Source organism: Belonocnema kinseyi, chromosome 6 (genome assembly GCF_010883055.1).
Source record: "Belonocnema kinseyi isolate 2016_QV_RU_SX_M_011 chromosome 6, B_treatae_v1, whole genome shotgun sequence".
Taxonomy (NCBI): domain Eukaryota; kingdom Metazoa; phylum Arthropoda; class Insecta; order Hymenoptera; family Cynipidae; genus Belonocnema; species Belonocnema kinseyi.
In genome coordinates, this window is record NC_046662.1 from 96,533,163 (window position 1) to 96,545,465 (window position 12,303).

Here is a 12,303-nt window from a genome sequence, read left to right on the forward strand (position 1 = left end):
TAGTAACCCTATGAATACGTAATCCAGAAACAAACACTCGCCACGCGCACCTCGTTTTAAACGGTCGCGATATTTCACGGATTATAAGATCGTGTCGAATGTTTGCTGTTCGTTTCACGCTACCTATCCAGTTTGATACATGAGTATCAGACTCGATAGCTCACTGCTATCTGCATGTAAAAAATGGGCTCGACTTATCCCATTCAGGATTTCAACTAACTCCATCCTTCAATTATGGAACGCTTTTTCTTCCCTCGCAAAAAGCCTTTTAGTAGGGGACAGGTTTGACTAAAGAAATGCCTGATTAAAATATCGACAGTTAACATTATTATTACTTTTTACAATGCGAATTTTAGTGCCTAGACGATCGTCGCTTCGGAGGTAAACTTGAAACTCGTACAATCGTCGAAAAATAAAATGTTCACTTATTATACACGTTTATCATACATGCAAGTAGAATAAATTGTGGAAGTTAAAGATTAGACTGTTTATAATCACCAAGCTCGATTGGTCGTTACCAAAGACTCGTTAGTACCTTCGACGTTCATACCAATTCATTAAATTTGCACGAGACCTCGCTCGACCACGGACTATAAAACCATTTGCGCAACCACGATTTGATCCAAACTCTAGTCCTTATTTTTAATTTATTATTTATTTATTTCAAATAGTGGCTAAAAATTCCGTGTTTCAAATCGAGAACACGATGGAAGATTGCGAAAACCATTTTATTGATTGCAAATAAATATCTATCGCTACATTGTCTTGTAAGTAAGACACCGTAAAATGAATTCAGTTCGCTTTCACTGGGGTAAAAAGTATGTAAAACACAACTAAGAGCTTTAAGGACAACAAGCGAAAAAGTAGTAAAAAGTACAAACTCACGCTTCGCGGAAGAGTTCAACAAATTTTCTAAAAAGAATTACTTGCGATCAGTCTCGGGATGAAAAACTTAATAACAAAAGCGTAGACAGAAAAGATCTGACTTCGCACATGATTGTGAAGTAACGAAAAATTATATCTCGCGACAACATACAGACTTACATTCGAATGTAAATTTTTAAGATCGGCTGCTTCATCATTTATCATTTCCGGTAACTAATAAACATTGTAGTATTTGTTTCATATTTATTTGCCAGTATCTAGCAAGTGGAAGAAAGCTCATTAAAATGCATGCACCCGTTCTCTTATAAAAATATATTGGACGGAATCGTCAAGTTGACTCGAGATTTAGTTAAAAAGTTAAATTTTTAGCACGCATTGGTGTGAAAGAGGTATGTCTCAATAGTATTTTATTATTTTGATCGCTACTCGAAAATAGATTTCAAGAATACTTTTCCAATTTATGTCCTCGATATATTTTGTATTTACTAAATTCAGTCAGGACTGGATAATAAATATTTTCTAAGTAGTACAGTTTTCAATTGAGACGAAATAGATACTACCCAGTTCAAAAAATTAATTAATTTACTAAAATCAAAGAATATTTTTCTGAATAAAATCGAACTGTTCGCATGCATTGAAACTTGAAACTCTTGATAACTAAAAATACTGAAAGACGCGAAGAAAATATCCGTTCCGTTACTCCTGTTTTTGCATTTCAATTTTCTAGTCGAACCTGCCAGTTATTTATGCGTGCAAAAAAAAGAAAGTCCGGTGAATGATGGGCTCAGGACAATCATCGAATAAGGAACAAAGAGACGAATAAAGTTTGAGCAAGGACAGCGAACCGTTCGGGAACGATCCATTTGATTCGCTCTCGGGGGCGGCCAGGCGTGCCTCCAATACAACCAAATCAAGTTTCTGCCTCAGATTTTCTTTTTACAGATATTTAAGACATCGGTAGAATTTTGAATAGACTGTAGAAAAGATTAAATACGTGCTAGATGCACGTAAAAGGCAGACAATAGTTTTGTGCATTAAAATCGGTTGGCGTTATAAAATGTTGATACCTTTAAGGGTAAAATGTATAAATGTATTTGAAACCTAGTCATTTATATTCAATATATTGTATCCTTTTTTTTAGATTTAAATCAGAATTTATATATTTTTAATTGCCATTTTTAGATTGCAGTACGACTATTTCACGCCTTCGATTAAACTCTCTAAATTGACATAAAATGAATTACACTTGAGGAAAAGTGAAACGTATCTTTTTTCCTTATTGAGATTGTCTTTCTGCCAAGATTTTTGTAAAAGTATTATCGAGCGAGCATTATTCTATGGTCGCCCTTGATTGAAATCGAAAAAATAGAATTTGTTAAGATAAAAAAAGTTACTGTAAGTTAGTTATTACTCGTTATTATCGCTTTTTCATTACTATCGAGATTATAGGATTATCAGGAGTGCGAATGCTCTCCTTTTAACAAAAATTGGCAAGACCGTTAAACTTTGCACTGCTTTGGATGCGATTCTAGAGCAAAGTATTCTGAAGTTTCAGGAAGAGATGACGACGACCTTTCTCTCTTTTAGCGTGCGCTTGTCGTATCGTCGCTTTTTTGACAGTCGAATCTTTTCTCGAAGATTGTTCTTTGTAGCGAGCGCCGACGCACGTATATTTTATGGCATTCAACGACGAAGCGACAAGTCAATGCTTCCCAGTCACACTGGAAACCAAGAACTTAACTTTGTTACTTCGTTATCTCTTGGCAGACTTATTTTTCTCCGGGTTCTTAGATTTCTCGGGGCAGCACGGGCGATTTGGCGGCTTAATTTAGTGGAACATGGTCGCACGATCCGTCACTTTGGTCATTCGAGGCTTTTCATCAGCTCGTCTAACTCGCGAAATGAGGCCCCCAACTTCCCTGGCAATGCCTGCTTTTTCAGTAAAACACTTCTTATTGTCATGAGCTGCTCGAAACAGGAATGACACTTGTGATATCTGGAAGCAGAATTAGTCACCTTGAAAATCAACAAAATTGAAAATTAAAATTAAACCTAAGCCTTTTTCATTTCGAAGTTTATGATTACTTAAATAGTTAATACTATTTTTAGTTTCTCGTGTAAGAAACATTAGCTTTTTATTTCTTATTTAACTCAAAGACATCGGTTACCAAAACGCGTTACAAATTAAGTTCACCTACCCTATTCATCAAACTTTATCGCGACAAAATGTAGACCTTTTATGGTGATAAAAACTGGATTCTTTATCATAGATAAATTATATTCTGTATAAAGAAATTAAAGAAAAGAAACGTGACGATATTCTCGTTACATCCCAATTCGTTGGCGGCAACTTTTCAACAATGACATATAATAATCTAAAATTCATTCATTCTTGATCAATTTATCATTGGCTCTCGAAATATCAATTTTGAACTTTAGATGATATAAAAAAATTTTAGAAACCATGATGCAAAACTTGAAAATGATTAATTTTTAATTACTGTGTTTCAAGACGCAAATTTAATAGTATTTAAATTTTAAACAAAGTTCTGAATTGTTTAATTTTTAACGCTTCAAACTTGAATTAAACAATTTTGAAAGTTTCCTTTTAGAAATCATGTAATTTTCAATGCTTTTAGAATAAGTAAACTTTTTCCACTACTTTTTAATTCTTCAATTTTTAACGGTAAAAATAATAGGGATTATGATACTTAATAATACATTCATCTATTTTAAAATTTCTATAGTTTCAACTTAAAATTATAGTTCTTAATATGCGATTCTGAAACATTTTAATTTTTGAGGCATTAAACGCAACGTTTTTTCGCTTCAAAAACTTTAGTTCGCAAATATTTTATTTGAAATTTCTTAAGTTTTGGCAGTATCCGGTTTCAAACTTCACAATGTTGCAGTTTCAAATTCAAATACAGGTCGGCCTCTGAATAGGCGACTGGGGAGGAAGCGTTTTCGCGAGTTGAGCTCCCCCCACCACAAGACTCAGTCGAGGCATAATCTGATCTTTTGTTTGCCTTCTTCGATCTCGAGGCATTTGCTCTGAATAGGCGACAGCTCAGAAGTGAGTTTTTATTAGCGTTTTAACACATTTACATATTACTTTTTGATATATGTTTTTAAATTTTATCAAAATTAAAATTGAATATTAAATATTATTGTTAATATAAAAAAATTAAATAAGTTTACAAGAAGGAATACTTAATATGTTATGCGTATTAAGAAAAAAGAAAAATTTCTATTTAAATATCTTCATCTAAAAAAACTTCTAAAGATGGCTTAAGAAATTTAAAGGAATTGTTGCTTTCTTCATTATAGGAAGTATTTTGGCCTAAAAAAGATTCTTCTATTGAGATACAAATAAAATTGTATCCGTACAAATTGATACAGATCAAAATTGTATACGTAGGCAAGTTTCAACTGATATACTGTAATATAATTAATATAATTAATTAATTAATAATAATTATAATTTATACGGATTGTATTGATAATCTGTTAAAATTACACTAAACAAGTAATAAAAACATGTAACATCTATATCAATACACTTCACTGAAACAAAACAAACCAAATGATCGCACAACTCGCGCAGTCGCCTATTCAGATTAAATGCCCCAAGATCGAAAAAGGCAAACAAAATATCAGATTACGCTTCGACTGAGTCTTATGGTGGGGGGAGCTCAGTTCGCGGAAACGCTTCCTCCCCAGTCGCCTATTCAGAGACCGACCTGTATTAAAAATGTCGGGACAATTATTTCAAGTTTTAAATCTTTCAAAATTTTATATTGAACGCCTCCATAGCCAATTTTTAATTTAATAATCAAATTGAAAGACTTTCTAGTTGCATAATTCTAAATTTAAAAGATTTGTAACAGAATTTTTTAATTAAATGCCTCCAGATTATATTCAAAACAATGAAAATATTTCCCACTTAAAATTACTTTTTATATTGGATTCTTTTTTAGAACAATTCAACTTCAAAGATTTGTCTAATTAATTTTAATGTTGCATAATCCGTTTTGTTACGTAATCAGAATTTAAAGTTTTAAAATTTAAGAAGCTTTGACTTTTAATCTCAAATTTTAATTTAATCGCTTCGAATTGCAAAATATTTAAATTCAAAAGTTTTCAATAATACATTATTTAGTTTCTAACGCTTTTGATTAGAAAGAATACAGTTTTAATTCATTTTAGTTTTTAAATTATCCATTTTTCAAAATTCTGATACAAAAAAATTAAATTGCTAACGTTTTTTACTATCCTATTTTCGAAATTTTAATCTGAAATAATTTAATTTCGATATTCTTGAATTCAAGATAAAATTCTTTAATTTTAAACGTTCTGAAATGATACTATTACAACTGCTTTCTAATGATATAGTCCAATTTTTAAACTTTTAGTCTGCAACGCTTACAATTTGAAATTATCAATCATTGTTTCATAAATGTTTTGATCCTAATATTTGAAAATTTGTGTAATAATGGATTTTTAAATTGTTTTTATTCCTGATGTTAGGAAATAAAAATCCAAAGAATTAAAGCGCCCGTACATTTAATGCTAGTTTTTAATAAATAATGTTCTCAGATATCGGAGATTACATTTACGTGTAATTTTTTGTTACCGTTAACAAAACTAATAAAATAGTATAATCTACTGCATATCAAGGTTTCAGAGCAATATTTGTATTATTTCTCGAACTACGGGCTCTTGGAGGATTGATTATGTACAAACGAAAAAAGAAGCGGAATGCTCACGCTCATCACTTGTTGACAAACAGATGGCTCTTATATGCAGTTTGTATAGTAAAATAAGCGAAAAAATGTGTTCGCAATATCCATATCTACCTTTACAACCGACAGTGTCACTGCATACAAGTATTCTTTTCTAAAAACCTCGCGAGACTTACAAAAAGACACGAAATTCCATAAGACTATGTACGGGGTAGCCCCTTATGTTTACCGAGTACGTCTTGGCATAGCCCCTTTGGGAACTCTATTAATTTATTAAAAATAATAAAATTCAATTTTTTCACTTTGTAAAAAAAAGCACGACACGTAGGAAAGACTGGACAATACAAAACGGTAATGTTTAGAAGTCACAGTATTGTTCGAATAGGGTTTGCGACCCTTTTTAAAATATTGTTTTCTCGTAAATGAAATCTTTAAACTTTTTTTTTAAATGTACTACTATTTTTAGAATATTATGTAACATTTACAAATGTATTATCCGAAAATTCATGCAAATAACCCATTAGGTAATGGTTTAAAGTTAATAGACTTAAAAATGAACATTTTAAAATTAAATAGTTGAAACTTTGATGTCTTGAATAACATAAAGAATTCTAAGATTAGGCACTGCAAACTAAATAATTATAACAATTTTCGTTGAAAAAATTAATCGACTCGTATTTCCCGGTCTCGAAAAATTCTAAGTCATTTTTCGGAATTGACTGATACAGCGACCACCCTGAAACGCAAATTCATTTAAATATTTGCCTTCAGACACAGATGCTCGACTGGAAACCTTATTACAGAATTATGCAAATAAAAACTTACCGCTCTTCGCGGGACACATCCACACCAATGCTATGCAAAGGTGCTTCCACATTTGATTTAATAACCGGTGCGAAATTTCGAAGAATCAGCCTCAAAGCGGAACATCCGACGGTCACGTACCTGCAACAAAAATTAAATTTACAATTATTAGATTATTTCTATTACTGTTAAGCCTTTTAATAATGATAAGAACCCAAAGAAAAGTGTACACTTAAACAATTTGTCTAATTTTTATGTGACTGGGCCAGTATAATAACAGAATGGATGTTCAACTGGACAGTTGCCCTCCTACCTTGTTACGCATTATTATCCTACAACGCGTTATTACGCTATAACGATGCCAATAAATAACAAGGCACGCGAACCTCGCTTGAATTCGGCACGCTCGGTTTCTCTTTCCGATAAAGGGTTTGGTTGCTCCCATTCGAATCGGCGCATCGAATCGCCACCCGGGCCTATGAATTCTTCAGTTATAAATCGTGTGAAGGCTACTCTTCTCTATGTGTCAATCACTAACTACCTAAGAACAATTTAAACATCGGTTGTACAAACATCACATTTAGGCTAATTTCACGAACATGATTTCCTTTCTAATTAATGCGTCGAATGCGTAAAAACGTCGCATGTTGACTAATTTCACGAACCCGACTTTCCTTGCAATTTGTTCATGGATGAAAGATTTACGCCCTAACACGGTAGCGCTACCGTCTTTAAAAAGTGAAATTCAATAAAATACAGTATTTTTTGCATGACCTTCGAAAAGAGAACATTTTAATGGAAAAATTCAAGTTTCTTCGTGTCTGAATATTTCTTTCTTCAAAGCTAAAACCTTTGGTTAAATCAACAAAATTGTCTGAGCGAAAAATGAATTACCTGATCACTTGCATTGGCTTGAACTTTAAAGTGTTAAACTTTATCAAGTAGCACTTTTCCAATTAGAATATAAAAAAATACATAAAACATCGCGAAGTGAAGCCTTTTCCCCGAGAATATATGACACGCGCCAAAAGTGCAGTCCACATTCATTGTTTTTTTTTCTCACGGACTGAGCTCTGCACGACGGCATGACGAACGAGGCGTAAAAATGACGAGTATGGTTACACAAACTGCTCACCTAAATCGGCCTGCCCATCATATAGTCACTATTTACATGCTACGTTAAGTCTGACATCAAATTCTGCATCATATAACATGATGGTATTATACAATTATACAAATACAAATTACACTCATCTTCGATGCGAACAGTGCCTGAAAACGTTACTATTAAAAATATTAGAATAAGGAAAAAGAAGGAAATAAATTAGAACAGCTGCGAAACGGAAGATAATTAGTAGACTATTTCACTTTTAGGACCTCCGGTCACAAACGAAAAGAAATTGTATTTCGTTTACGGTTGAACCTTTAACAGTACTTGTACTACACAATTCATAATAACTTTACGAAGTTCATATTAGATAAACAGTTTTATGAAAGGAAATTGCTGAGTACTCCACAAGTAAATCCCAGAAATATTTTTGATCTGAAGTTGGCTACTTTAACATTACATCAAAAAAAAATTATCATGTACAATTCCGAGGTTTTAAAGTATGATATGGACTTAGGTGATTCATTTTATATATGTTAGTTTACTACATTGATCCCTCACAGCAATAAGCTATCCTGGGATATCCTATTTGAACCCATTTATGTCCCGGGTTATCCCAGGAATATACTAGGGATAATATCATAGAATATCCCTGGGATATGCGAGATGTCTATGTGGGACGTTTCGGAGATATTCAAACCTTCCACATGGGATAAATAAAAAATGCTGATATCCCAGATGGTATATTTTAATATCCCAGAAAATTCCGATATAGAAATTTCCGCCTTGAACGACATCCCAACGGGTTATCCCTGGGATATCCCTGGTATAATGGGGGACATAAATATGATAAAATTCGGGATATCATATTGCTGTAAGTCCGTGCTTCAACTTGAGTTCGACTTGAATTGGCCCCAATCAAGACATGCTGAAGTCGAAAAGTTCGACTTGAGCATGTCTCAGTTTTTAGACAGAGCCAGACTTCAATGTATGCCTTGGAGACAAGTTGCTATGGCTTGCAGACATAAATTTACATCTTCAGTCGAATTGTTATGACTGCAAAACGAGCGAGTATATACAGGTCCTAACAAAAGGGGTAATTCTGTCTGTCATAAAAGCTAATCTTTGTTAATGATTCAACAATCTTGTATATTTTTATACAATATATATATATATATATTCAATCAATTTATTTACGGATTTTCATTTGTATTATACTTGTTTGACGATGATACCGAAAATGTTATTTGATTTTACGTATTTCTAACGGCTTAGGAGATACTTTTAGAAAGTTACCATTTTTATATTTTTGAAAAAAATTGTTAAGGGTCATACTGGTTCAGACCAACAAATTCTGATTTTTAAATTAAAAATAACCAATTTAATAATTACAAATTTTTTCATCCATCAATTTTAATCTCATTTATGAGCCGAAAAAGGTTCGACCATCTCAGCCAAGCCAAGGCTTGTCTTGAGACAAGTAAACGTCGTTACAGCCAAGACAAGGCTCGACTTGAGACAAGTAAAAGCCGTTTTAATTGTCGTGGCTATTAAAGTAAGACGAAGTCCTGTCTCAACTCAGTTTTGAGACGCAGCCAGACATCGATGTCTTGGAGACAAACTCAAGACATAATCAAGTCGAACACAAATCGAAGCATTTTTACTCGGGAGGATCAACAATAATGATCCCTGTCCAAAATGAACCCTGTATGTTGAAAAACGAGTCACCGGGGAATTTTTAAGTTGGAACTTTGACAAACCGTTTTTCGAAAAAAAAAACGCATCTAAAGTTGGCGAGTGTCATAAGCACATCCTTTATTTGTTCTTTGAACATGAAATATATCTACTTTCGGTTGCTTTCTAGATTACTAAAGTCCCAAAACCCGACCCAAAGACTAAAAGTAACCGGAAATATTAGGAAAATTTTGTAATGCATTTTTTGCCGAAGCGGGTTTTCGAGTTTTTGGTTGGGGAGCGAAACCGAAGCCTGAACCGTATAGGGTTCGGATTTTCAAGTATTTTGCACATTCCTAATTTTCACTTGTTTTTTAATGCTGGGGCTGCCATCTGATTGTGAATCTATCTATTGGATTATATAATTTTGAATTTGAACAAAGTTCTACATTTTTAGAGGGGTGGCGTTCCAAAAGAACGTATAAAACATTTGTTGACACATGGGGTACATTGAGCATATAGTAATAGGGTGGCCCTTATTTTTCCCTTTTCGAATTTCTCTGCTACCCCCCCCCCCAGTTCTGTTCGAATGCCCAAAAAAAATCTCAAAATTTGAGCAAAATCGGTTTCAAAAAGTAGCAGAAATAAAATATATTAACAAAAAAATTCTGTAAACAACAAATTAAATTTGTTTAAACATCTACCAGTATTTATAATAAACAAATTAGCACTGCAAATATTAAAGTTTGCCGAAAATTTAGTGAGATAAAATGTTTCTCCTGCTTTTTTTAGGTAAAATATATAATTGAACAAATATGTATTACTGAAATAATTGTAAAATTATTCAAGCAAATTATTTTATTGTTATCATTAATTAAAGAACTCATAAAGTCTAGGAATACCCACAAGAGCTTCAGCACTGGTCAATTTTTTAATTATAATTTTTCAAATATGATGCAAAGCACTCCCCCCCCCCCCCCCCCCCCCCCCCCCCCCCCCCCCCCGACACCAGCCACCAAGAATTGTTTCTGGATTCGACCCTGATTAAAGAGATTCCAAGAATTTTTTAAACGCTCTATAAAAAAATTATAAGGTCATAACAAAATGTCAAGGACAAGGGAATTCCAAACAGTATTAAGTGTTTCCATGGAATATAATAGAGTTTTAAAGATGCATACAGTTTTCAAAAGAATTATATATAAAACAAATGTTAAAAAACTCACCGCAGTGATGGGTACCAATGATTTTACAATTTTAATACGTTTTGTGACCGCATGTATAATGAGAAGGTCTACCTTTAAAATTAAAAAATTATAATTTGTTGACCTTTTCGTTATTTTTTCTGGAGAACTCAAAGCAGATGTTATTGCATATTATGATGCGCTGTGTTTCTAATGGATAGACAGTCAAAACTCTATGATTTAATTTTGAATTATTAAAAATTTTACAATAACTTTAAATTAAGCTGTTCAAATTTTAACCTTTTAAAAATAATATTTTTAAATGAATGTAAAAGCCAATAAAATCTCTTGAATGCCTAAGAATTCTTTACAAAGCCCTCCAATTGTTTTTAAAAGAATATTTTAAATGATCTCTTTAAACCCCTTGAAATCTCTTAAAATCTATAGAATTCTTTCAAAATACGTGTATAAAAATCTCTTGAATTCTTTCAATTGTTGCTCATTAGTGCTAGGAAATACACAAATATTTATAAAAGAACAAAGTTTAGAATATAAATTTTAAGGAAAGTTGACAAAATGATTAAGTATAAATTGAATATTTGAAATGATAATGAGACTCATGTAGAAATTGTAGACGATTCATTGAAAACATGTCATGGGGATGAAAAGAGAATTATTGAATATCCAAGAGAAGTTTAAAGCGTGTCATGTGTGCTTCGACGCTTCGTACTCCGCTTGCCCTTCGAATTTCAATCGTCCGAACAATACGTTCGCGAAAGAACGGTATCGGACGCAAATTTGCATCTGCCACTGTCTCTTATTGTCTCGGCTAATTTTCGCGACCCTTTTTCGTTCGCACAAACGTTTGGTCGTACTGTGGCCTCGCGTCGCTCGCCATCCAAATTAGCCATTCCCATACAGCGATGACACGAAATACTCTTTGCGAATACTGTGCATGCTGCATCAAAATTATGATCTTGTACGAAGTACCCTCTCAACCCAACCACTTTGTTTGCCATCGAATTTGCGTTCGGGGTGTAAAACTTTTAGCAGGGGGGTTCACTTGGAAAAGGGTGTTTTAGAACTTGATCCAGCTTTGTAAAAAGTATACAACTTCAGACAAGTTTGCATGGCAAAATATAGATGAGAAAAATATATACAAATTATCGGACATTTTTCCTTAACTGTGCACTGCAGGGTGATCTAAAAAGACGACTTTCGAAAAGCAGGCATGTCATCCGCAAAAGCTCGAAAAATCCCATAAGATTAACATGGGAAAATTGTACTTTTCGGATAAATGAGATTCACGTTTCTGGTTTTAAACCTAGCTTGTGAGAGAGTATTTGAATGTATCGGGGAGTCTCCAATGAATTATTTGCGCTAAATTACTTTGAATTTTGACACCCCTTCTTTATTAGACACCAAAAATTATCCAAAAAACTGAAATTGCGAATTTTGCGCAAAAGTGAAACATATGAGCTCTGTTTTAAACTTTTTTCGACATGAACTTTCTTTATTATATACAAGAAATATTTGTAAGCATTTTCAAACTAATTTTCAATCGTTCAAACAATTATAATTTGTTTGTAAATAATTTCTTTGTCCAAATCACTCATTGAAAAAAATGGTCTTTATGTTTAACCGGACAATGGGGATGTTGCATATTTTCAAACAAAAATTTCCTATAGTTAAATTGAAAGAGCACTAAAAAATAACTGCAATATACGAAGTGAAGTCAGCTGTTGATTGAAGTGAAAACGCCTAATAGCCAATATGAAGCTGGTGAACAATTTTAAATACGGAAATACATATTTTATTATTTTCCATCAGAGTTTAAATCAAATTAAATTTTTCGCGACATGAAAAATTGGAATAATAATTAAGGTTTAAATTATCAAATATAATT

At 32.8% G+C, this 12,303-nt stretch overlaps 1 protein-coding gene across 1 annotated transcript in view; it reads right to left on the reverse strand.

Annotated features, from left to right (window-relative positions):
* Window positions 1-304: 304 nt before the first annotated feature.
* Window positions 305-12,303, reverse strand: part of LOC117175510 (katanin p80 WD40 repeat-containing subunit B1) — a 41,434-nt gene continuing 29,435 nt past the window's right edge. Inside the window, exons 13-14 of the mRNA XM_033365217.1 lie at window positions 6,456-6,575; window positions 305-2,881 (exon numbers count right to left, since the gene is read on the reverse strand). Coding sequence (XP_033221108.1) covers window positions 2,749-2,881; window positions 6,456-6,575 — 253 coding nt within the window. The 3' untranslated portion in view covers window positions 305-2,748. The remainder of the gene's footprint in view (window positions 2,882-6,455; window positions 6,576-12,303) is intronic.